This window comes from Tamandua tetradactyla, chromosome 4 (genome assembly GCF_023851605.1).
Source record: "Tamandua tetradactyla isolate mTamTet1 chromosome 4, mTamTet1.pri, whole genome shotgun sequence".
NCBI classification, from domain to species: domain Eukaryota; kingdom Metazoa; phylum Chordata; class Mammalia; order Pilosa; family Myrmecophagidae; genus Tamandua; species Tamandua tetradactyla.
In genome coordinates, this window is record NC_135330.1 from 25,264,295 (window position 1) to 25,291,422 (window position 27,128).

Below are 27,128 nucleotides of genomic sequence, written 5' to 3' on the forward strand. Positions count from 1 at the left end.
ATTTAATCAAATTTAGTAGCAAATTAGTTTGCTAAAGGTGGTGTGTTTTAAAAAATATATATATATTAAATATACTATATTTTAAATATCACTTAATATTTTTAATATTGAAAATTTTTGAATAACTTCATGATGGTAAACTGAGTAATCTTAGAATCTGATACTTTTTGGCACCACAGCTCCATTTACAGATGTGGAAGTCAAGGGGTCTCAGACAACTGTGTCACGTGGGAAGCTTTTCAAAGGATACTGTTGCCCAACCCAATCCCATAGATTTTCTTTTTTTGAGGGGTGAGTGCATGGTCCAGGGTTCAAACCCAGGTCTTCCACATGGAAGATGAGCATTCTATCACTGAATCATCCGTTCACCCCCATAGATTTTTATGTAATTGGTCTGGCCAGGGCCCTTGGCATACAGATTTTTTAAAAAAGCTTCCTGGTTAATGTTGTGCAGCCTGAGTTGAGAACCACTGATTATTAGTTTTCCTTAGCTCATGCCACCTTTTCAGAGGAGTTTACTCAAATTTACCCTCCTGTCCTTAAGTATGTTTCTCCACTCTTCTCTATCCCTTTGCTCAGTTGAGTCTTCTTCATTCCCACATTTTTGTTTCCTTGTTTATTGTTCATTAAAGATTTCATGAAGGCACGGGCAACATCTGTCCTTTTGTAATAAACTTAATATCTGAAATAGCATTTAACCATTATTAGTGCTTATTACATATTATATATTGTTTAAAGGTTGTGGAATGAATATATTCACTGCACTATTAGAGTGAAACTTTGAGAATGCTTGTTTCTATGTAACCTATAGAGGATTGTTTTGCTAAATTGTATTTCAGAGAATATGCTAATTGCTCCAGCAGGCTTTAAGAGGACATTGGTTTTGTTATTTAAGGTTTTTAGTATCTAAGGGTAAGGGTATACAAGGTATCTTAACGCTTAAAATCAGGGTTATAGATTTGTATTATGTTCCATGCCAGTAGGCAAAAGTTAGAGGCATGACCACACTTGTAACACTGGCCTTTGATGGTGGGAGAAGGGTCAATAATGGTAATATAATGCTCACATGCAACAAAGTAGTTAATGTGCTTGTGTTTGTAGGTTACTTTATTTATTTATTTATTGCATATGCCTCAAAGGCAATAAAGGCGAAAGTATAACAAGTGAAATGAATCTTTAACTACTTTTTCCATGTTCACCTGTAGTATTTGTTCATATTTTTGCACATTTCGTATATTTGTAAGGACAGTGAGTGTAGATTTTTGAATTCTGTTATTTTACTTAATCATACATTCTTTTTCATTTTCTGGTTTTGAAACTAATTTTTTATTTCAAATCATTGCTTTTTAAAAACATTTGTTATATTCCTTATATTCTGATTACAAAAGCAATGTGCATACATTCTTTAGACTTAGATGATTCTCTGTCTGGCGGTGTCTACTGCTGATAATTTGTGGTATGTATTTCTGGACCTTTTCATACTCGATGTTGGTTAGGAATGAGAAAAATCTATTGCCACCTTCAGGGAAGGGTCTTACTGTGTGGAGGATAGCAAAGGGCATAACAGTATCTGCTATCAGGACCTCGAGTCCTAACCCACTTGATGGTTTTCAGGTATCCCTCACCAGCAAAAGCAGAACTCAACACAGGTACTAGAGATGAAATAATGTTTACTCACACAGAGAAAAGACAAAGCGAGGTCACCTTCCCTAGTGGTCATCAGTCGCCTATGGCCAGCAAGTCACCATCCACAGCCAAAGAAGATGATTCATATGCACCCCTTTTGTTGCCATAGTGGAAGGACACCATTCCCCATCCCTCTAGGAAACAGCCATAGTAGCTGGGGTAGATAGGGCAGGTGGGGCAGGTGCCATAAAACTTAAATACTTAAGACAAGTTATCTCCAGTGTATGTTTATGTATGCTTGGAGCAAAATGGGGAAGGAATGTGCAGGCTTTATCTGCTAGATGTTGGCACTCCCCAGAAAGGGAGTTAGTCCACATTTATCATCTCTCCCAGGAACTGGCTAATACAGTCTGAATATAGCTTAGTTAATACAGTTTAGTTGTGGGTCACAGGCAAATGCTGCAGGCTGTTCTGTGACAGTATCCTACCACACTTGACATATTTTTTTTTGTTTTTCTTATATTTAATATGTATTATTTATTGTTTCTAATAATCATTTTCTGCTATAAGTATTTTGTTTACTTTATAACTTGGGCAACTTTTTGTGTAAATCTCTGGGTTCTGCCTCATAAATCTCTCAAACAAAACATGGCAAAAACAGAACTCTTAATTCCCCCTTACCATCTATTTTTCCTAAAATCTCCTCTCTGGTCTTTACCAATTCACTGAATACCCACTTTTTCAGGGCTCAAGATCTAGATTATCCTTGATTCCTCTTTTTGGTCCTGTATCCATTTTTCACAGTCACATCACCTTGTACCTTAACTGTGGCTGTCACCTTCTCTACTTTCCACTCTTAGCCTCCTACAACACTATCTTCACACTAAAGCCAGAATGATATTTTTAAAACAAAAGCCACACCTCCACCCAGAATCCAGCGGTTTCCCTTTGTTAAAAGTCAATCCTATATTGCCTTTCCATATTGCTTTATCTTATTAATCAATTTTATGCCTACCTCATCAACCTTCTGTATCCATTTTCCTTCATTTTAACTACGTTACTGCTTTACCAATTTTCCCCTTTTTTATTTTTAAATTTTAGCATGATTAGAACATCAGGGACTCAGGACCTTTGCATTTGCTTTGCCTTCCCCTTGAAGCTGCCTGCTTTTTGAACCTTTGGGCAAAAGTCTCTTCCTCAGAGCAGGTTTCAATGTTTACTTATCTAATAGTTTCACCATCATAATACTCTCCCAATTGCCCTATTTGGTTTTATTCATTGTGTTTATCTCAAATTAACTTGTTTACCCATTATTTGAATTACCACACTAGAAAGTGAATCCCCCACCCCCCAGCAGGCTCTTTTCTTTTCTCAGCAATATTTCTAAGGCATAAAATTATTTGCATAGTAGGTTTTCAGTGAGTATCTTTCAAAAATGGGTTACTTAATGATTTGTAGCAGTTGGTTTATATATTTTGCATGTGTTTCTGTGTGCTGTTTTTGTCTTTTTTGTGTGTCATTCCTAGTCTGGTTTGAATTGAGAATCTTTTCCTTCCTTTATGCCAGATGTTGGGAAATGGTTTTTTTTGAAGGATCAAGTAAATATTTTAGGCCTTGCCTCATACAATTGCTGTTGAATATTCTTTTTTCTTCTTAATTCTTTAAAATGTAAAAACCATTTTTGTTTGCAGGCCATACAGAGACCAGGTCATAGGCCTAATTTGTCCTGTGGGCCCTAAGTTTGCCAAGTTGTTTATGCCTCTAGTCCTTTGTAAATAGCATGAGAATTGTCACTGTTAAATGATGCCTCTATGAAACTGCCTGGACCTGATAATTTGGGGGGATGGGCAGCTTTTGACAACTTTTTTTCCTGCTGCTAATTTTATGCATTTATTTTCATATAATTTGGTAAATTATATTTTCCTAGAAAACACTTTTATTTAGGCTTTTAATGTAAAGCATTCTCAAGCCTTCTCTTAACTTCATGTGTATTTATTTTGTCATCTTCCTCATTCTTAGTTGTTTTTTTCTTTTAATTTTTAAAATCAAGGAAATTCAGCTAGCATATTTTCCCCAGAGAGCTAGGTCTTGAATTGACCAATTCTGTTCTGTTTTCTAATTCACTAATTTCTGATTTTCTTTTTTCCAACTTTCTTTGAATTACCTTTTTAAACTAATTTTTTTGTCTGGTATTTAAAAATTTAAGGCAGTGCTTTCCTTTGAATTAGCTATGATTGTGTACTGTATATTTTGATATAACATGTTTTCTGTGTTATTTTTGTAATTTTGATTTAGTTTCCTTTTTATCCAAGAGAGATTTGTTTTTAATTTCCAGTTGCTTCTGTTGTATATTTCGAGTTTTGTTGCATTGTGGCCAGAGGATGATTTATATTATTCCAATATAGTGGTAATGAATTGGGGTTTTTTATTTCATTTTATTTTTCAAATAGTCACTTTTTCAGGTACTCACTTGGGCACTTGAGATGGGTGTGCAATGCGTTCTCTTGTGCTTGTGGTATAGAATTATTACAGTTTTGGGGTCATGTATTTTGTAATTATGTCTCTTGTTGATCGTGTCCTTTGTCATAGTTAAGTGCCCTTGTCCAACATAATGTTTTTTCCCCTCTGGAACCTTTTTTAATGTTAATACTCAAGCCTCATCTGGTTACATTTCTCTGTTACACCTTTGCTTGTTCATTTATTTTTAATATGCATTTGCATTTTGTATTTCCTATTTCATTATATTGAGCATCATTTCACCTGCTTAAATTGAGTCATTTGCTTTCTTTTTATTGAGTTGTGAATACTTTATATATATATATACAAATATATATATATTCTCAATATTAGTGTTTAATCAAATATATATTTAAAAATATTTCTTCCATTCCGTGGCTTCTCTTTTCATTCGCAACAGTATCTTTCAAATACTGTTTAGTATTGATTAAGTTTCAATTTATTCTACATTTTGTCTTTCTACAATGTCTAAAACTCTAATTCCATCCAGTGTGTTTTTCATCTCTGTAAGTTCATTTTGGATTTTTTAATATTTCACGTCTTTTTGTATTATCTTTCTTTTAGCCTGTTGAACATAGAGAGCACAGTTATAAATAAATAAATAAAATTTAGCATCCTTGTCCACTAATCCTAACATTTGTCATTAGTTGGTTAATTTCAGATTATTGATTTTTTTCTCCTTAATATAGGTCATATTTTCCTCCACCTGTTTTTTGATTGGATGTCAGAATTGTAGATTTTACTTCCTTTTTTTGTTTTTATAAATACTCTTTAAATTAGTTCTGGTACTCAATTTGGAAACAATTTGATCCTTTTGAGTGTTGTTTTAAGATTTGTTTGGCAAGACTTGAGCAGTATTTACTTTAGGGCTATTTTTTTTTACCACTGCTGAAGCAAAGTGTTTCTTAATGCTCAGTAAATTATGAGGATTTCTAGTGTGTCTGGTGAGGGAGAAAAGGCACTATTTCCCACCCTTTGTGAATTCTGAGTCCTGTTCACCACTGCTCTTTTCAGGTGGTTCTTTTCTGGCTTTTAGTAGTTTTCCTCTCATGCTTGTGCGGATTGAGATGCTGCTGAATACTCAGATCCTCTGCAGATCTGCGGAGTTTTCTCTCTGTGTAGCTATCTTCTTTCCAGTATTATATCCTTTGAACTCTAGCTACCTTTGTCTCCCTGAACTCTCAACATTTTCTCAACGAGTTCCCTCCACATGAGGTCCCATCCCAGTGCCATTGCTTGGAAACTCTTAAGGCACTAAATTCAGACAACCATGGGGCTCACCTAGCTTATTTCCCATCTTTCAAGCATCACTCCCCTTGTTGCCTTAAATCTTTGTTATATGTGTATTTTGGCCAGTTTTTGAATTGTTTCAGGGAGGTTAAATCTGCTCACTGTTACTTCATCTTGGCTGAAAGTGTAAGCCTTGATCTTTACTTTCTTGGAAAATTTCTATGTGCCCAGGCTTCTGTGATTAAGCTAGGCATCCAAACAGGAATTAAATTTTAAAAATTAAAAATAAATTATACAGAGTGAACCTTAGTTCGGGTGGTGGTGCTTGTTTGGATTGTTTTGATATTTTGATTTAAAGAACAATCTTTAATTTTTCTGAACAAGTCACTGGCTCTTTCTCTCAATTATATGTTGAATGAATTTTCAACCTAATTGAGTTTGAGGATGCCTCTCAAACCTTTCAGAAGCAGAAACCAGAAAGCAAGTAGACTGAATTATGAATTAAACTTTGGCTTTAAACTGAAAGTGCCCCTCTTAACCAGCATACCATTATGGTGGAATTGACCTTATTGTTTTTTCCAGTTTTATTCTTTAAGGCTACAAATTCTGTGCCTTTAGAAATGCATTATTATTTTTTGTACTAGTGGGCCAGTAAGTCAGTTTCTCCCTTGCTTTTGATTGATTTCTTTTGTTTGCATTTACCTCACTTCAATCATCTGTATTTATGATTTAGCGTTCTAATTTAATACAGGAGGTACTGTGAAATAAAAAGAGATTCATAAGTTTGTGAAATCATAAATTTATTTTCTATACTATTGCTCTGAGTAGCTGATTTTTGGTCCATCCATCTTTCCTCAGGGAATAGACCCAGCATACACTTTGGTTACCTCTTGTTGGGGAAAAGAATTTGTACTGAACAATATATATATATATATATACACATATGTATAGATTTATTAACAGTGGCATTAGAAACTATTTTTACAGAATTCTGAACCTTAAAGAACTACTTCAAACATGAACTTTGGAATATATTTACAGGAATGCTTACAGGACTTATATTGGGGCTTTCAGAGATAATTGCTTGTTCTTTGTTTATATTTAGAAATATTTTATATTTATAATAAAGTTTTTGTTTTACTTTCAGGTAGGAAAATTATGGTTCTTTTTTTTTTTTTTTTTTTGTATAGCCAGGCTACAGGAATTGAAGCCAGGTTAAGGTTCATTTTATGATTCTTTCTGTCCTCTGGTGTTCTCTGACAGCTTGTATTGAATCAAGAGATTCTATATTCTTGTGATTTAATATGCCGTTTGTTCTTGTATGAGATAGGGACAAATTGAATATATTATTTTAGTTTTTAATTGTATGCCTGTGAAGTTGAATGTTTTACTACATTTTCTTAATAGTGCTGTTTCTTTAGTTGAATTGTCTGTTCATGGCTTTTTGGGTTTCTTCAAGTTTTGTCTTTAATTTGTTGAATTCTTTCTCTAACATACCTATATTTAGTCAGATGTTTAGGTATTTTTTTCATTGTGACTTAGTGTTGTTTTTTTCCCCCAACTTTTTGTTTGTCTGTTTATGGGCAAGTATGGGGAATTGAACCCAGGTCTCCAGGCATGGCACTGAGCCACCATCGCACTGCCCTCAGTTTTGTTTTTTTAACTATACCGTTTTCCTTATGCTGGGCAGAATATTTGGTAGACTTGCTTCTGAAAGCTTATGTATGTGTTCTAGGTAAAATTGAAACATTTAAAACAAGAAATGTAAAAATGTAAATAGGCAGTGGGAGATATTCATCAGGAATGCAGGTTTCTGTTCCGAAGATAGAAATGTTTTTGAGTAGTTGAAGCCATTGGAGTGGATATTTCCTAGAGAGAACAATTTAAACTAGAAGGAAAAGGGATAGGATAAAAAGCACAGAGAAAGGATTGGTCTTGGATGGAATGAGAAAAAAAATACACTCCTTTTATTGTGGTAATTTTCAAGACTATTTGCATAATAAAATCACCTAGGAAGCTTTTTAAAAATAAGAATTAATACCCAACCACTACCCCACCCCTGCTGACACGTACACACAGGTGATTTTAAATCCCCTGGTGATTTTAATGTGTAGCCTGGGTCAATAACAGTTGCTTTTAATGTAATCATTGGATTTTAAACTTGTGTGGGCATCAGAATCACTTAGAGGACTTGCAAAAACACGGAGTGCTGGGCCCCACCCCCAGTTTTGACTCTATAAGTCCTGTGTGGGACCTGAGAATTTGCATTGCTAACAAGTTTCCAGATCCTACTGAGAATCCTTTGAAGGTATAGGTGGAGGAAGGAAAGTTTGGGAATAGATGTAGGTAGACCTGTAGGTTCACTTCTAGGAAGTGGAATGGAGGTCCCTTATCATGATGTTGCTTTCTCTTTTTTTACTATGTACATCATAAGGACTATTCAACTGAAATGAAATGATATGAAAACGATTGAAAAATTTTTATGTAGCTACACAGATGTTGAATATGACAGCTAATAGGCTTATAAAGTCACATCTCTCTGTGATGCTGATTCTGCAGTTGACAAATGTAAAACTTCAACCAATAGATGAAATGCTTTTTGTAATGGTAGAGTCTATACAGACTTTCCTAAACTTTCATTGTTTCCTTTTTTGTATGGTTTATCTATTCTCTACATTCTTTAACTCCTTTACTTCAGTTCTCAGTGCCTTTTAGTACTGCTGGTAATTTTTTTATATTATTTATTTTTATTGATACATATTATATGTTCATATGCCATTTGTGTTAGTTTGCAAACTGCCAGAATATGATATACCAAACTGTAACGGCTTTTTAAAAAAGGAATTTAATAAGTTACAAGTTTACAGTTCTAAGCCTGTAGAATGTCCAAATAAGGCATCCAAGGAAAGGTACTTTAATTCAAAGAAGGCCAATGCACCTACAACACCTCTGTCAGCTGGGAAGACACACTGGACCCTTAGTCCTGGCTCTGTTGCTTTTAACCTATGTTCCTGTGAAGGTTCCTCACTTTACTTCTCCAGGGCTGGCTTTCATCTCTTAGCTTCCCTTGGCTCTCTCCAGGTTCTGGCTTGCTTAACATTTCATTGTAAGGTCTGCTGGGCTCCAAGCATCTCCAAATATCTGTGTCTCTGTTCTCCACCTGTCCGCCTCTGGGTCAGCTCTGCTGTGAAGTTTCTGTTGGCTCTGATGCGCCTGTCGTTTCCCTAAGCTCTGTTCTTTCTGACTCTTTCCAAAATGGTTCCTCATTTAAAGGATTCTAGTAAACTGAACAAGATTCAACTGGAATGGGTAGAGGCACATCTCTGTCTAATCAAAAGTCAGTACCAGGAGTGTAAGGGTAGTTCAGTGGTAGAATTCTCGCTGCCCATGTGGGAGACCCGGGTTGGGTTGGATTCCAGTCACATGCATTTCCCAAACAAACAAATTCAACAAATGATGCTGCAATAAGGGGATACTCACATGGAAAAAGAATGAATTGTGACCTGGCCATATTGCGCCAAAAAAAAAAGGTGATATCCACAACTGGGTGTGTCACATCACCCTGGAGAATATCTAATCTAAAGATTCCAACCTACAGTATTGAATCAGGATGAAAAGAAACAGCTGCCTCCACAAGATGAAATTAGGATTAAAACATAACTTTTCTGGGGTACATAATATCTTCAAACTGGCACACCATGTAATCATCCAAAGTGTACAATCAGTGGTTCACAATATCATCATATAGCTCTTCCTTATCATCACAATCAACTTGTTTTTTCTTTTTTGTGAAAAATAACATATAAACAAAAAAGCAATAATTTCAAAGCACATCGCACCAGTTAGTTTTAGAACAGATTTCAGTTTGGTATGGGTTACAATAGGTTACCAAAAAAGTTTGATATAGGTTTCAACTTCTAGCTGTACTAAGATACTCGAGACTAAAAGCAATATCAATCTAATGGTTCAGCAGTCATACTCATTTTTTAAACCCTACCGTCTCTGTATACAAATTCTACTATCACCTTTGATCTTTCTCCCATTCTTTAGGGGCATTTTGGCTATGCCCATTCTAACTTTTTCATGTTGGAAGGGACTATCAGTAATATGGGATAGGGGAATGAAACTAGTTGATGTTCTGGAAATGCTGGCCCCTCTGCAGTTCAGGATTTATCTGGTCCAGGGACCCATCTGGAGGTTGGAGGTTTCTGGAAAGTTACCCTAGTGCATGTAACCTTTGTATAGAAACTTAAATACCCTAGGTGTTCTTCAGGATTGGCAGAAATGGTTTTGGTTGGAGTTTGGCAAGTTATGATAGATAGCAGTGTCTAACTGAAGCTTGCTTAGAGTGACTTTGAGCGTAGCCTCTTGATTCTATTTGACTTAGCCACTGATACCTTATTCGTTATACTTCTTTTTCCCCTTTTGGTCAGCATGGCATTGTTGATTCCAAGGTACCAGGACCAACCTCATCCCTGGGGTTCATCTCCCACACTGCCAGGGAGACTTTCACCTCTGGATGTCATGTTCCACATAGGATATGGGGGGCAATGGTTTCGTTTACAGAGTTGGGCTTAGAGAGAGAAAGAGAGAGAGGCCACATTTGAGCAACAAAAGAGGCCCTCCTGAAGTAACTCTTAAGCATAACTATGGGTAAGCTAAGCTTCTCCGCTACATACATAAGCTTCACAAGAGCAAGCCTTAAGATCAAGAGCTTGGCCTATTGATTTGGGTGTCCCTAATGTTTGACACAGTATCGGGTTTCCCTGGTGATAAAGTTAAATAGGTCCATATTTTTACTTCTGACCCTGGGGACTTTGCCAGTACTGTTTGATTATCTGCTTATTATACTCTGGGATGTATCCGTACATTACATTAAGCTATACAGAATTAAAGACCCTCATTCTTTTTTTTTTCCTTGCTCTATTATTTTAATCTTTGTGACCTATTTAGGTTTTACAAGTGATAATTTGTTTTGTTTTAATTTTTTTAAATACCAAAAAACACAAAGCAAATACAAACATTCCTATTTTGATCATTCCGTTCTGCATATATAATCAGTAATTCACAATATCATCACATAGTGGCATATTCATCACCATACTCACTTCTTGGAGCCTTTGCATCTATTCAGAAAAAGAAACAAAATGAAAACAGAAAAAAAATGTATACATTCCATACCCCCTACCCCTCCCCATCACCAGTCACCAGCATTTCAAATTAAATTTATTTTAACATTTGTTCCCCCCATTACCCATTCTAATTCCACATATTCTACTCGTCTGTTGACAAGGTAGATAAAACGAGCATCAGACACAAGGTCCCCACAATCACACAGTCACACTGCGAAAGCCACATCACCATTCAGTCATCATCAAGAAACATGGCTATCGCAACACAGCTCCACATCCTCAGGCAGTTCCCTCCAGCCTCTCCACTACATCTTGAATAACAAGATGATATCTACTTAATGCACAAGAACAACCTCCAGGATAACCTCCCAACCCTACCCGAATGTCCCAGCCACCAACACTTTGTCTCACTTCACCCCCGCCCCGGCCGAGAAGGTTCCCTCAATCCCCTGATGCTGAGTCCCAGCTCATTCTAGGGTTTTTCTCAATCCCTTGATGCTGAGTCTCAGCTCATTCTAGGATTTCTGACCCACATTGCCAGGAAGGTCCACACCCCTGGCAGTCATGTAGACAGGGGGAGGGTGGTGAGTTTGCTTGTTGTTTTGGCTGTAGAGAGAGGCCACATCCGAGCAACAAATGAGGCTCCCTTGGGGGTGACTCCCAGGCCCAATTTTAAGTAAACTTGACCTATCCCCTGCGGGGCCAAGTTTCATATGAACAAACCCCAAGACTGGGGGCTCAGCCTATAGCTTTGGTTGTCCACACTGCCTGCGAGAACACCAAGAACTCAACTTGGGGAAGTTGAATCTTTCCCTGTTCTCACCACTCCCCGAAGTGGACCCTGCAAACACCTTTCCACACTGATCAAATCACTCTGGGATTCATTGGGGCATCACTCTGGACAAATCAACCAAATCTCATGTCCTACCCAAGGTTCCAAGTACTTATGGTGTTCAGTCAAGCTGTCTACATAAGTTATATTAGGAAATGCACTCGTCAAAATATAAATTTTGTACCAAATTAACATTTTTTGCTTTAGTCTCACACATAAGTTGAAATTTTAAATATTAATTACCATCTATTTTTAACACCCTGCAGTAATGACATTCCTTTGTTCTTCCTCATGTGAAAACATTTTTTAAATTTGTACATTTAGTTTCTATCATTATATACTCTAGGCATTCCTAGATTATACCATCTCAATCTTTATCATCTGTCTTTCTTTCTGATTTCATTTATGCTCCCAGCCCTCACCCTCTATCATTCTCACATTCAGCTTCATTCAGTGTCTTAACATAATTATGTTACAGTTAGGTTGTATCGTGCTGTCCATTTCTGAGTTTTTATATTCAGTCCTGTTGCACAATCTGTATCCCTTCAGCTCCAGTTACCAAATGTCTTACCCTATTTCTGTCTCCTCATGGTCTCTGTTACCAACGAAATATTCCAAGTTTATTCACTAATGTCGGTTCATGTCAGTGAGACCATACAGTATTTGTCCTTTTGTTTTTGGCTAATCTTACTCGGCATAATGTCCTCAAGGTCCATCCATGTTGTTACATACTTCATAACTTTATTCTATCTTACAGCTGCATAATAGTCCATCGTATGTATGTACCACAGTTTGTTTAGACACTCGTCTGCTGGTGGACATTTTCGCTGTTTCCATCTCTTTGCAATTGTAAATAATGCTGCTATAAACATTGGTGTGCAAATTGTCTGTTTGTGTCCTTAAGGTGCTCATTCTTTTTCTGGGCTCACTGTGTTTCCATTGTTTAAATGATCCATCCAGACAGGTTGAGTTAGATTATGTGCTACAGAAATTTAGGTTCCAGACAAAATAAACCTTTCTTCCTTTGGTCTCAAAATGTAGATGAGGTTCTAAAATAAAGATAATGTCTTCCTTACCTGCCAGTGGTTTTTATAGTATAACTTGCCACCTTCTGCTCTGTTTTTGTCTATCCCTCAGAAATCCCTTAGGTTGATACACCTTCACATTAAATGAAGAAAAACAGTATGAGACCTGGTGTCTATTTATAGGCTCTAGATAGGGTACATTTTCATGATTAGGGTACATTAAAATATTTTTATTTATAAATGAATGCTTATTAAAATACTATTTATTTCTGATAATGCCTCATATATACAGGAACTTTTTCAGACAAATGCACCCTATTTCTTGAAAATTTAATCCATAGTCATGAACTGTTATTTTTTAATATACTTTGTGTTTATGAGGAAATGTTCTACTTTTTGTGGACTGTAGAGAAAATAAAGTGTTTTTTTCTATTCTAAACTGTGTAAATTAAAGTTGTGTTGGGTGCATACTGACTGAATTCACGGGTATGGAATTTGTTATTCTTGTATCATATTTGGATTCCACATATATGTATATATAGGCTGGTGTTGCCAGTCATCTCAAGCCTATTGAAATTTGTTTATTAAGTGGGCAGGCTCCACAGATTGACTATATATGAAGATTATTATCTTCATTCTCTATGCTATAGTTATGTAATTACAAACCATAAATATACATATATTCTCCAGTGCATAGTGATTATATAGTGATTAATTTTGTCATGCATTAGTTGATTTTGATAGCATTAAGCTGGTCTATGAAATTATCGTTGATATGATTGTTGATGATTTCTTAATTTCTCAGTTTTTATTTTCAGCTTTCCTGTGAACATTTGCATTTACTGCAACTTTGTTGTCAATTAATACATTCTAAAATCTTCCTTCTTATTTTCTTTTTTTATGTGCATCTTAAAGACACGTTTTAAGGGGAGTGGCAGGAGGTTTTTGGACTCGATGAGTTTCCACCGAAATGTCGGAGAAGTCAGGCCAGAGCACAAAAGCAAAGGATGGGAAAAAGTATGCAACACTCAGTTTATTTAATACTTACAAGGGTAAATCATTAGAAACTCAGAAAACCACAGGTGAGTAAAATCAAGTAGCGCATATAGTTTTCATTTTTCTTATGATTTGGTTTTGTTATAGTAAATCATACAACAAACTGCTACTGTAGATTTTATTTTTCCCTGTTCTTTGACAGATAGCAGAAAATAAAAGTATATGGTTCTAAATGTAACAGGTCAGTGAGGCAGCTGGGCATAGAGCTATATAGTAGGCTGTTACCATTGCTTTTATTATGGAATAAAGTCCTTTGTTTTTAATTTGAGTATCTTGAACCCATTGTATACAGGGAAAGTGAAAACTGGATCATGTATGATATATTAGCAGTATCCATTATGAGCAGAGCATAAAACATTCTAATTTTGAACTTGAAATAAATTCCCTGAAAAAATTTCAGACCCAACACTATCAATGTTTTCTTTTCTGTAATGTATTTGGTTGCATCATTAGAATTTTTAAAGTATATGCTCTTTAGCTTGATATTGTTTAACATTTCTGTATTGGACTACTTTGCAAATTTAAGCTTAGCTTAGCTTAAATTTTCTTACCTTAAAATATTAGGAAATAATGGGTGTATTGTTTGAAGATAAACTGTATAATATAATAGATGTTCTTAGAAAATTGATGTTATTGATCTTTAGTTGCAGCTCGACATGGACTACAAAGTCTTGGAAAAGTTGGTATTTCACGGCGTATGCCTCCACCAGCTAATCTTCCAAGTCTCAAAGCAGAAAATAAAGGCAACGATCCTAATGTGAACATTGTACCTAAAGATGGCACTGGATGGGCATCAAAACAAGATCAGCATGAAGAAGAAAAGTGAGCCAAAGAATTAAATCATTCTCCTTTTTTTTTAAGGGAATTTATGTTTGAGTGCCTGCTGTGTACGAGGCATTGTGCCAAGTATATTACATATCTCATGTCCTTTAAAGTCTTTGATTATATAGTCTACTTTTTTTTATAGTCTACTTTTAATTTTTTTCCACACGAGTGGATTTAGTGGCAGTATTTCCATTTGTTAAGATAGAACAGATAACAGAATTGATAATCACAATTTTTCTTGTATCATAGCTTTGGTCAGGTTCCCTTGCTACATTCTTCCAATCCCTCCCTCAACCCCTAAAATAAGGCATTCTTTTTCTAATATGATTAGGAGTTGATTATGTTAAATAAGCTCCATGATGACAAGGATTTTTAATCACTACTATATTTCCAGCATTGAAACTATGCCTGATACATATAGGTGCTTAGATTACATTTGTTGAATAAATAAACAGCAAGAAACCTGGGATAGAATTAATAGTATCTCTCTTAATCATCATTCATTCAACAAATATTTAATTGAATACTTTCTATGTGTCAGGCTGGGCTCTTAGTTAATTGAATGATCAGATTACATAGTAATAATTAAAAAAATAAGTTTAGCCATTGGATACTTAATCTTATCAAATTTCTCTGTTTCTCCTTGGGGAACTTTATATAATAAATTTGATTGCTTGTGTAAAAACTTCTTATTGAAGACTTATTGTTCTCTGCTTGTTTGTTTTTGTAGAATTATTTTATAATATCAAGTAAATTATAGATGTGAATATACCAGAAATAATTGCATTTCTTAAGTCTGTTAACTACCTTTTCATTTCTAAGCACTACCTTATTACCTGGAATGAATAAAACTGTAGGGCCTTTTTAAATACCTTTTACTCATGGAAGGGAACAAGTAGGTTACAGTTACTTCTTTGAATAACAGTAATAAGTACAGTGATAAACCTGTTGACTGTTAAATAGATAGGTTGCTTAGATTTATTTGCCTAAGGCTAATTCCACCAGTCCAGACTGTATGTATATGCATACACTATTATTTCTAATTATAAATGTTCACTGGTTTAAAAGTGTTTTCTTATACCTAAATTCAATAAAGGGTTTTTTGTTTTGTTTTAATAAAGTGGGAAGAAAGAAAATCTATCTTTTACTTGGTAGCTGTCATTCTTAGATATATATCTAGACTCTACAGAAGAAAAGCATTTGTGGGAGATGTATTTATGAGTAATACGTGGCCAAAATACTTTTTTTTTTTACACAAATTTACCTTAGGTATAATTTTTATTTTATGTTATTTAGATATATAATATCTGAACTAATGGATTTGTATTTTTTTTTAAGAACACCAGAAGTGCCTCCAGCACAGCCAAAACCTGGGGTTGCAGCTCACCCAGAAGTACCACCTGTTCCCAAATCATGGGCCAATAACAAGCAAGGTGGGCAAGGAGATGGTAAGTGGACATAAGCTGGAGAAACTGGTTAGGCTTGGATAGTTATTGAGCAGTCACGTAGGAGATAAGGTGTGAATCTGTCATATTTTGAGAACATACTCAGACTCTAAAAGAGTTCTTTGTTAATCTCTTAGGCTAGTTAAGTTTTAGTATCAGGACCCATGTAGGAGTTATTTATACGGTTTAATAAAAATTAATGCTCTTTCATACTGATACACTCTGGTTGTACATGTCTAGATAAACCTGTACCTTACCTCTTTGAGACATAGAAGTACCAAAGCATTGTATTTATTGTTAGAGAGCATATTATCCTCTCTTGTTTCAGACTTGCTGCCTCTGATTTCCTGGGTGGAGAAAAGCTAAAGAATAGCCATAATGCAGAGAGGCTATAATTCATTCCTTTCCCCTCCTCCTCCAAGAAATGATGGAATCTCTGACATAATTTAGTTTTCTCACCTGGCAAAATAGGTACCATTAATAAAACATTCTGTGGAAGAACTACTCTAGGCCCTCAAACCAATCAGATTAGCTCTTTGGATTTATAGAACTATAAATATATAGCAGGCAGGTAGATATATGGGTTTAGGGCAAATAGTGAGGTGTAATCAGTCTCAGGAAAATTAAGGGAAAGTTCATGAACATATTGTAACCTCATCTTGATACTTGCAGTGTTCACTCACAAATTCTGTTTTGACAGAATGACTTGAACTCATTCTTTCAGTTATTAGCAAAAGAATCTGAGGTTTTTTTTTTCCTCTAATATAAGGAAGTCATAAGGAAAAACAGAAGTGAAACTCCTTACTTGTCTGATCATCTTAAATGAGTTCTGTGGACCAGTAGCTGGCAGATTCCTTTCTTGGTTTTTTATCTCCTCGTGGCTGTTCATTAACTTTTCAATGGTTAAATTAAAAAATTAAAAAGTTTTCTGCATATGAACAGTCATTATTGAAGAGCAGAGTATTAAAGAAAAAAGGTAGTGAGCTCTATTCCTGGGAGGGTTATTTGGATTATCTTCGGTATTATAGTTACATTTAATATATTTTTAAAAATCTGTAGGAATCCAAGTGAATAGTCATTTTCAGCAAGAATTTCCCAGCCTCCAGGCAGCTGGAGATCAGGAAAAAAAAGAAAAGGAAGCAAATGATGACAACTATGGACCTGGACCCAGTTTACGTCCACCAAGTAAGAATACTTTTTATGTTTTGATCATTGTAATGTTACTGATGAGTTAATATAAAAATAAATGTCTGGTCTACTATTTTATTATTCAGTTGTGTTTTCACCAGAGGTATTAGTTATCTGTTGCTGCATACCAGACTTGGTGGTTTAAAAAAAAAAAAAAAAAAAAACTGAGCTGAATTTCTGATCATACACAGTACCTGAGAGTCAGAAATCCAGGAGTGGCATAGCTAGGGATTCTGACTCAGGAACTGTCATAATCTTGCCTCATCTGATATGGACTTGGCTTGGGCTGGAGGATGCAATTCCAGGCTCACTCATGTGTAGGCCTCTTAGTAGGACTGTTCACAATTTGGTTTACCCAAACTAAGTGACAGGAGAGAGACGGACATATATTCTCCACTCAAGATGTAAGCCTGAAGTCTTTTATTTATTACCTAATCTTGGAAGACACATGCCATCATTTCTGCCATATTTTTTGGGCTAACAGAACAGTTTTGGAACACTGGGAGGAGGCTACACAGGGTGTGAATACCAGGAGATATTGTCAGGGGCCCTCATGAAAGCTAACTACCACACAGGGTTTCCTTGCAAACCACATCTCTTATTTGATTAAGTAATATAATTACTAAATCTGCTTACCTGAGTACATCTAACTAGCATTAGTAAGCTGGAAAGTATTACTGTCAACCCTCCTGGGTTCTTCAACCCAGGAAACCTCAGGTATTTTACCTGAAACATGACCATCTGACATGTGAACCAAGTGAGTACAGTGGTTTTAATCTTTATATCAAATATTGATGAAGCTTAAGAGAGAAGTTGTAATATTTTCTTTCCCTACCCCAGTATTTGCCTGTGTGTGTTGGCACCCTCAGGTATACGCTCTCAGCTTTGGGGACCACTGTTCTGGATACCCTAAACACCTTGAAAGCATTAGAAAGCAGTAGGGCCTAGCTTAGACTTCCACTGCCCCTTCACACTGCTTGCTTGCTTACATTTTCTTGAAATGTGCCCGCTTTGATTTCACTCTGTTCCATTTTCTTTTTTTTTTTCTTTCGGTTCTCTTTCATCCAGATGTTGCTTGTTGGAGAGACGGTGGAAAGTCTGTTGGCTCACCTTCTCCATCTGATCAAGATGAAAAGCTCTCTGGCCAGGATGAGAACACAGCTGGAACATCAGAACAAAATGATATCCTCAAAGTTGTGGAAAAGAGGATAGCTTGTGGTCCACCACAGGCTAAACTGAATGGACAGCAACCTGCACTTGCTTCCCAGTATAGAGCTATGATGCCTCCTTATGTGAGTATTGTTAAGTAAGCTGGCAAGTTAAGATGTTCTCAACCTGAGGTCCAAGGAGAGATTTGGAGTGGGTTAATTAACATTTTCTTTGGTAGGTAACAAATTACAGCAGTATCACCAGTACCTATGACTTTATAATTGAAAAGAATTTTCATGGCATGTTACATTGTAGATATCACAAAATGTGGTTTATACCCAACATCACTTGAAAGGTATTAGTTTACTAGATCCATGGGTAAACCCACTTACTATTTCATGACCTAATATAGAAGCACATACATTACCTTATTACAAATTTCTTTTTTTAAATATTGTGGTAACAGGATTTTAGTATAATTGTTTTCTTTTGTTACCTTATGTATTTTAGATTATTCATTTTTTTGAGAAGAGTCCATAGACTCTGACAAAAGGGGCATCCACAGAACAAAAAAAGGTTAAGAATAGTGTACTTTTTTATTTTTTTCTTAATTTTTCATATTGGGAAATTTCAAACATTTTCAAGAATAGAGATAATAGTATAACACAACCACTCCTCCCCATATCTACCATCCAGCTTCAACAGTTATTCAATTTGAGGTCAATATTATTTTGACTATTTTCCATCATTTCACATTACTACAGCATATCTCAAGAAATATTATTTCATCTGTAAATATTTTAGGTTGTATTTTTAAATGATAGTAGCTTTGTGGATTTTCTGTCCTGTTTTTTTAGTCTTCACACCTAAAAAGAGAACCATTTCCTTAATATTTTCAAGTATCAAACCAGCATTCCAGTTTCTCTGATTGTCTTATAATTAGCATCCACATAATGTCAGTTTGCTGAGATAGCTTATATCTCCAAAGAATCTTATCTTTGGGTACTTCTGCTGATCTATTATTATTATGATGATGATGATGATTTTTATTATTATTTTGGAGTTTATTTGTTATCCTGTGGAGTTTCTTATTTTTGCCGATTTTCAATCTTTTGATTTAGTACGTTCTTCACACCTCTATATTTCCTATAAATTAGTATTTCAATTCAATGCTCTCATTCATTTGTATGCCTTCAGCCTACTGTGAAGTTACATGGCAAGGGTAAACAAATTTATATTTTTCAGAAGACTAGTAATCATATAGACAAGAAGCATCTAGATCATATATTTATCTTGTTTGTGGTTTAAATCCTGTTTTCACATTCTAAATATTATTTTCTATTCCTTGTATTACTACTTTTTTAACATCCTGAAGTAGGAGTTTTTTAAAGTACTTGTTAAAAATCAGCATTACGCTAATCTGGCCTTGCAAAATGCTTTATACCCCAAATCACCTTAGTGATTTTCAGATTGTGCTTACTTAGACCCCTGAACTTCCATATGTAGAGGTGGAGTGAGATGGAGTATAATAGAGAAATTCAAGTGGGCTTTGTTCCCAATTGCCTGAATAATTTTATTTGAATGAAGTGTTCTACTACTTTAAAAAAAAGTTAGAACTCTAACACTGCCATATATTGAGAATCTAAAAATTCTTTCTAAAGTAATTTTGTGGCAAATTCCTAAATTTTAAGTATTTAATAAAGCCTTTTATGTTTGAATGATGAGAAGAATTCAACACATTTTTAGTAAAGCATATTTGCCTCCAATAGTGTATTACTGATTTCAGTACAGAATTATGATGCAACTGGAAATTCTCCAGGTTAATTCCCCAAAGAGACAGCTTCCCCAGTTGAATTTCAGCTGCTGCCTAACTTAATTAACTTTGCTCTAACCCTACTTGGGAGAAATTTCTAATGTAGAAAGCATGATCATCTAAATATAGCCTTTCTTCAAGTATAAGGTAATTTTCTCATCTAACACAGTTTTTTTTTTTTTTAGAAAAACTAATCTCTTCTATTTCAGGATACAAATTATATATTGAAGGTAATACTGTTTCATATTATTTACATAATTTGGCCTATATATCAAGCAAATAATAGTAAAAGATAAAGAACGCCTTGACACTTCTTTCTTTCCGTATCCCTTGGTATTATTATTTGTCTTGATAATCTATTTTATTTCCTCCTCTGAATTTAGCTTCTCAAAGTCAAGGGAACTGCTTGGTCTCAGTTTATAGTTGTTCATGAACAAGTAAAACCCATATTACACTGACAGATCACACTGACTCAGAATCCATGTAGGCCCTGCCCATAGAACAATTCTAGGTAGCTCCCTGCCAACCTCCTACTCCTCCCGTCTTGAATTATGGACTATCTCTTACTCTGATTTGAACTGATTTCCTTTGTATCGACTAATCTGTCCCTGCTTAGTATACTCTTACTTTAAGGTAAAGTCTCATTATTTGCCTTTCAAGTATTCTAACTTGATTAAGGTTTTGCAGTTTTCTGAGGGGTGTGTGTGCTTTCTTTTTGGTTTTCACATCAATACACAATCATTTTTAGGCAATTTTGTTAATGGGATAGCAAGTTCTTCATATGATGTACCTTAGTTATTATCTCTATTTGTAAAAACTTGGTGGAGGCAGTAGTCTTGTAAATGACTTGTTATTGAGGATTAATGTTGAGCCCAACCAGCAAATAAAATTAATTATTAATAGTACCATTTATTTTAATAGCTTATATTTATAATTTCAGACTGAGTCAGTTTGATTTTTATTTTATAACTGGATTCCTAAATTTATCAAAACACTTTTGTTCCCTTTATCCAGATGTTTCAACAGTATCCTAGAATGGCATATCCTCCTCTACATGGTCCCATGAGGTTCCCACCTTCTTTATCTGAAACAAACAAGTAAGACTGCAAGTCTGCAAGGCATATATATGCTCATTAAGATTTTCTGGTGATTGAGTGGATTGTAGTTATCGATTCATTTTCTGTCTTCAAAGTACAATACCTATTAACAAATGATTGGCTAAGTCTTATGAGAAGAACAAAAATATTTTGTTCTTAAGATTTTACATTGACATAAAATTCTGGAAACTGAAATCATGGCCTTGTAATTTTGTGAGACTTGTTTATCCCTTCTTACTTCAGTGACGATAATGACTTCCCAATCTTTTTTTTTTTTCTGCTTTATGGTTTATCTTATGATTCTATATTTAGAGGTTAATTTTGATCACATTGTTACTCTTCAGCATGCAAAATTTTATTTTAAATGGTTGATAATTAAAAAGCCCTGCCAACTATTAAATATTGCATAGGAATTGTATTATATATTGACTATGTATAAATATTATAATTTATTTGTACAAATCAAGTTCAATTTTTTTTTTTTTTTTTTTTATATCTTGGTATATGTTTGTTTGCTAATGCTGCCAGAATTCAGTATACCAGAAATGGGCTGAATTTTTCAGTGGGAATTATTAGGTCACAATTTTACAGTTCTAAAGCCATGAAAATGTCCAAATTAAGGCATCCAGTGTTTCTCTACCACATGGGAAGGCACATGGTGACATCTGCTGGTCCTTCTCTCCTGGATTCTGGTTTCGATGGCTTTCTCTCTCAGCTCCTTTGGGGTCTTACTTGTTTCTCCCAAAGCTTCTCTTTGCTCACTGAGTTTCATCTGTCTTTTATCCTCTCATAAAGGACTCTAGCAAGGGGGTTAAGACTTTGCCTTGAATGGGCTGGGTCACATCTCCATGGAAGCAATCTAATCAAAGGTTCCACCCACAATAGGTCTGTACCCACAAGAATAGATTAAAAGAACATGGCTTTTCTGGGGGTACGTAATGCTCCAAACTGCCACAGTATAGAAAAACACTAATGTTGAGTTGGCATAAACTAAGTTGCAATCTTTTAATATTCTCCTAATTTAGTATTTTACTACTAACATTTTCTATCTTTTCTCCCTATAACTTCCCATTCATTAGAGGCCCGCGAGGAAGAGGCCCACCTCCTTCATGGGCCTCTGAGCCTGAACGCCCCTCCATCCTTAGTGCATCAGAACTGAAGGAGCTTGATAAATTTGATAACTTAGATGCTGAAGCTGATGAAGGTTGGGCAGGTAAGAGACAAAATTAGTTAAATGCTTTTAGTTGTTAAATACTCTTAAGCAGTCAATCTGAGTTTTCCTTAATTATGTAGGTGCCCAGATGGAAGTAGATTATACAGAACAACTGAATTTCAGTGACGATGATGAACAAGGAAGTAGTAGTCCCAAAGAGATTAGCAGGTAAGTTGTGGTAGCTCTTACTTGTTACTGTTAATAGTAACAGTATGGATTTCTTGATACACCATCAGCCATATATACAGAAAGGCTTCATTAGTAGACATTTGTTCCTTATCCTTAGAGTTTCTACATTCTTCTCCCAAGGACTTTCACTGAGTTGGAGGATGATTAATGAGCCAGATTAAACAATATAGCTTAATCAAAGAATTTAAGTTTGATGTGTCTCAAGAATGTACATGTTAAAAAAAAAGAAAAATATTTTAAATGCTCAGCAGATGTTTGGACATATTTAAAAATACCTTAGTTTGGTTTCTTTTTCATTTAAATTAGAATGCAGATTAATGATAGCTCTCATATCATTCAGTTGCACTGAGATGAAATTTCATAGGAAGAGAGATAGAAAATAAGGATAGAAAATAGTGGGATATATTTATTTGCTAGAATGTGTGGCAAGTGTGAGTGTCTAGGTTTGACACTTACTGTGATGAATTTTATGCCTTCTGATGATAAACTGGACAAATTCAGTTACTGTGACATTATAGATACGTAATATATGTTTACTCAGTGAATGAATTAGCAACACTCGGTCAGAAAAGTGTCTCATTCCTTGATACATTTTTTTCTTCTCAAACCATAAATATCTTGTGTATAGAGAAGGTGCATTTACTTATGATGCATACAGTCCACTTTGCTTTTTTATTTCCATTGGATTTTGATTCTTCAGTGATGATCAAGTTTCAAAAGCCTCTGAAAACTCTGAAAACCGAAAAGATGCAGATGAAGTTTGCAGCACTAAATCATCTTCTCAGATACCTGCCCAGCCATCAGTAGTAAAAGGTCCTTATGGGAAAGGACCTCCATTTAATCAGGTTTGTTGGTGTTGCAGAGATCCTTGTCATTACAAATAATATGGATGAATTGTCTTGTAATCTTTGAATTAGAAAGGGTCTTAGTAAAAGGGAGCTATATATTTTTTCTTGAATGTATGTGGAGCAGAACCATAATTTTTGTTACAGTTTTAATTTTTATTTCTTATAACAGCTTAGTCATATCAAAGCAGATGTGTAAAGTTATTTTCCAGCAAACTAAAACCAACATTTCTGTGAAGCACTTTATGGTTTACAGAGTACTTTGTAAATCCTGGTTAGTCTTCATGAGTGAAATTGTATTCTAACAAGCTTCACGCAGGAGTAGGGAAGTCTAAGAAATTCATTTTGAAGAGTATTGCAAAAGAAGGGACATCGGAGGGTGACAGATACACTTGATTTCATTTCTAAAATTGTAAAGGGTAGTGAGTACTGCATTGCAGACTGGGAATGGGAAAGGCCTTCCCATGAGAGTCTACTTACTTTTGGTAAGGAATCATAGTATATTCAGTTCATACAAAAGAGAGATAGAGGAACCTGTCTCTGAAAGGAAGAAAGACCCATTAAGGACCAGTTACAATACATTGTGTAATGTGATGTGATAGAGGTAGACACATAGTGAGTTTTTAGAGAATTCAGCCAATTCTTGGAACAGAAATTAGCCAGTAAAACAAGGGAAGAAAGCTGTTCCAAAGAGTAGGCACAGGTACAGAGCAGAGATGTAGGAGGACACTTAGCACAGTCAAGAGAGTCTAAGTAATTTGATATGGGAGAGTGGTAAGAAAACCATGTAAGAACGAGTTAAGTCTTGTATACTATAAAAGGAAGTTTGGATTTTATTCTCAAAGCACTGGTGTGTTGAAGAATATACTTAATGAACTTTTAATAAGGACTTATCGTGACTTTTTACTTACTGGCATAGTGAGATGTGATAATTCCTTACTTCATGGAAGAGTAGAGATATGTGTTACTTTGCTGTCCTGATTTTTTTTTAATGACACTGGTGTGTATATTAGCAAGTGAATATTGCACGTCTAATTCAGTATGTTTTAGATGCCTCTCCTTTTCTAAGAGATTTTTCTAAATCTCATATTTTTAGTTTACCATTAGGACAAAAAATCCAGAAAAAATAAATGATTGCATACATAAAATTTAATAACTTGGTGAGAGACATCATCCCAAGCCAAATTTCCTACATTAGCATTCCAGAATTGATACACTAAAGTTCTGTTGTTTGCAATCTTTATTCGAGACTCCAACCATATTGAAATGGCAGAGAGACTTTGTAAGGAAGTAAAAGATTATCTTGCAATTGTATGTTTTATTAGAAAGAGGAAAGGACCAAGTTGGTTTACTTTTAGTGATTTTGTGGTTTCGTTGAGAAAATTAATACATAAAAAATTACAATATGTGTGTATATGTGTGTGTGTGTATATATAGTATATATATACATATAGTGTATAATTATGTATATACATATAGTGTATAACTATATATATATAGTTTTCTTATTATTTTGTAACAGTTCTTTTTCAGTAACTTTATTTTGAAATAATATCAAACTCACAGGAAAGTTGTAAAAATCATACAAAAACAAAATGGAAAATTCCATTATACCCCCTACCTAGATGCCAGTTACCAACTTTTAACATTTTGCCACATTTATTATATATCTAACTCCAGAACATTTGAGAGTAGTTGCAAACATCATGCTCTTTTAACACTTAGGGGTTTCTGTGTATATTTCCTAAGAACAAGGATATTTACTTAATGTAGCACAGGCAAGAAATTTAACATTGATATAAAGCATACAGACTATATTCCAATTTCTTCAGTTGTCTCAGTAATGACTTTTTGGGCATTTTCTCCTCCATTATTAAATCTGGTTCAGGATCATGTATTGCTTTTGATTGTCATTATCTCATTAGTCTCTTTCTCTTTATGAATTATGGTATCATATACACAACATAAAATTTCCCGTTGTAACCACTTCCAGGCATACAGTTCAGTGGCATTAATCACACATTTTCACCACCATTTATTACCAAAACTTTACCAGCATCCCAAACAGAATACCTGTACCCATTATGCTTCAGTTCCTCATTCCCCCCCCCACCCCATATACTGCTTTCTGTCATTATAAATTTACATGTTCTGGTTATTTCATATGAATTAAATCATACAATGTCTATCCTTTTGTTTCTGGCTTATTTCATGCAGCTGATGTCCATTTTATTTTTTATAATAGGAACGTGGACCATCTTCACACCTGCCACCACCTCCAAAATTGCTTGCACAGCAGGTAAGTCATACTGAATACTATTTTATGGTCTATATGTTTGTTTTTTAATTTGTGTGCTTTTACTTTGAGATACTTTCAAATTTATAAGACAGTTGCAAAACTAATATCAATGCCAATACAGAGCATTCCCACATAGCCCTTCCCCCCAGGTCCCTAGATCTACAAATTTTAACACATCTGCTATGTCATTCTATCTATATTTATCTATCAGTCTGTTTCCTAAACACTTGAGTTTAGTTTGTATACATCATGCTTCTTGAACACGTAATGCTACCATGTGTATTTCCTAAGAACAAAGATAATCACCTGTAAAATCATCTTAAGTGTGGTTATCAAGTTCAAGAAAACTTTGATATAAAGCTTTACTGTCTATATTCCAAGTTTTTATATGTCCCAGTAATGTCCTTTTGAATCTTTTCACCTCCCTCATTGCTCTAGAGCCCTTGTGGGTCTTGTATTACATCTAATTGTCATTGTTTCTTTAGTTGCTCTTTGTTTTAAAATTTTTTTATTGTGGAAACATACACAACATAAACTTTCCCATCTTAACCACTCCCAAACATACCATTCCGTGGGATTATCACATTCACTATATTATGGTACCCTTACCCCATCCATTACTAGAACTTTCCCATTTCCTCAAACAGAAACTCTATTTCCACTATGCATTAACTTTCCATTCCCTCTGCCCCCACCCTGGCAACCTGTATTCTCATTTCTGCCTTTGAGCGTGCATATTCTCTGGTATTTTGTTTGTAGTTCCTGTGGGGCTTAAATTTGACATCCTCACAGGAACTACAAAGAAAATATCCTGAATCTATAAGAATCTAGTTTGCTTTGGTACCAACTTAACTTCAACAGTATACACAAGCTATGTTCCTATACCGTTTCATTCCCCATCTTTTGGTAGATTTTGTCACAAATTGCATGTTTAGACATAGTGAGTTCTAAACCACTAATTTATCATTACAATGTGTGTATTTGCCTTTTAGAGCCTATAGAAATTAAAAGGTGTAATTACAAATAAAAAAATATAATGCTTTTTGCATTTATATTTATCTATATTATTACCTTTACTGGAGGCCTTTATTTCTTCATACAGCATTGATCTATCACATAGTATCTTTTTCTTTCGACCTACAAAACTCCATTTAGTATCTTGTATAGAGCTGATCTAGTGGTGATGAACTCACTCAGCTTCTATTATCTGGGAATTTTGTAATCTCTCTTTCTTTTTTTCATATGCTGGGGGTTACATTTCATTCTTTTTCTGTGTGGCTATCCTGTTATTGCAGCACCATTTGTTGAATTTTTCCTGGGGGGAAGGAAAGGAGTACATGGGCTGAGAATCAAACCTGAGTCCCCTGCATGGCAGGTGAGATTTCTACCAGTGAACTACCCTTGAACCCCTAGTCTCTCTCACTTTTGAAAGACAGTTTTGCTGGATATAGAATTTTTGGTTGACAATTTTTGCCCTTTAAATGTGTCATCTTACTGTTGCCTTCTTGCCTCCAAGGTTTCTGATAAGAAATTGGCACTTAATTTTATTTAGGCTCCCTTGTGCATGACATGTTACTTCTCTCTTGGAACTTTCAGAATTCTCTCTTTAATATTGGCATTTGACAGTTTGGTTATAACAATACATGG

General features: G+C 35.0%; 1 protein-coding gene across 11 annotated transcripts in view; it reads left to right on the forward strand.

The window, feature by feature from the left end:
* PRRC2C (proline rich coiled-coil 2C) overlaps window positions 1-27,128 on the forward strand; it is a 97,506-nt gene that overhangs the window by 12,803 nt on the left and 57,575 nt on the right. For 7 of the 11 annotated variants that reach the window (XM_077156952.1, XM_077156957.1, XM_077156960.1 and 4 more), the window contains exons 2-11: window positions 13,278-13,444; window positions 14,063-14,240; window positions 15,582-15,691; window positions 16,748-16,873; window positions 17,945-18,168; window positions 20,853-20,935; window positions 22,015-22,148; window positions 22,229-22,316; window positions 23,038-23,182; window positions 25,428-25,481. In XM_077156952.1, coding sequence (XP_077013067.1) covers window positions 13,333-13,444; window positions 14,063-14,240; window positions 15,582-15,691; window positions 16,748-16,873; window positions 17,945-18,168; window positions 20,853-20,935; window positions 22,015-22,148; window positions 22,229-22,316; window positions 23,038-23,182; window positions 25,428-25,481 — 1,254 coding nt within the window. In that variant the 5' untranslated portion in view covers window positions 13,278-13,332. The remainder of the gene's footprint in view (window positions 1-13,277; window positions 13,445-14,062; window positions 14,241-15,581; window positions 15,692-16,747; window positions 16,874-17,944; window positions 18,169-20,852; window positions 20,936-22,014; window positions 22,149-22,228; window positions 22,317-23,037; window positions 23,183-25,427; window positions 25,482-27,128) is intronic. The other 4 variants (XM_077156953.1, XM_077156956.1, XM_077156959.1 and 1 more) reach the window with 2 other exon arrangements.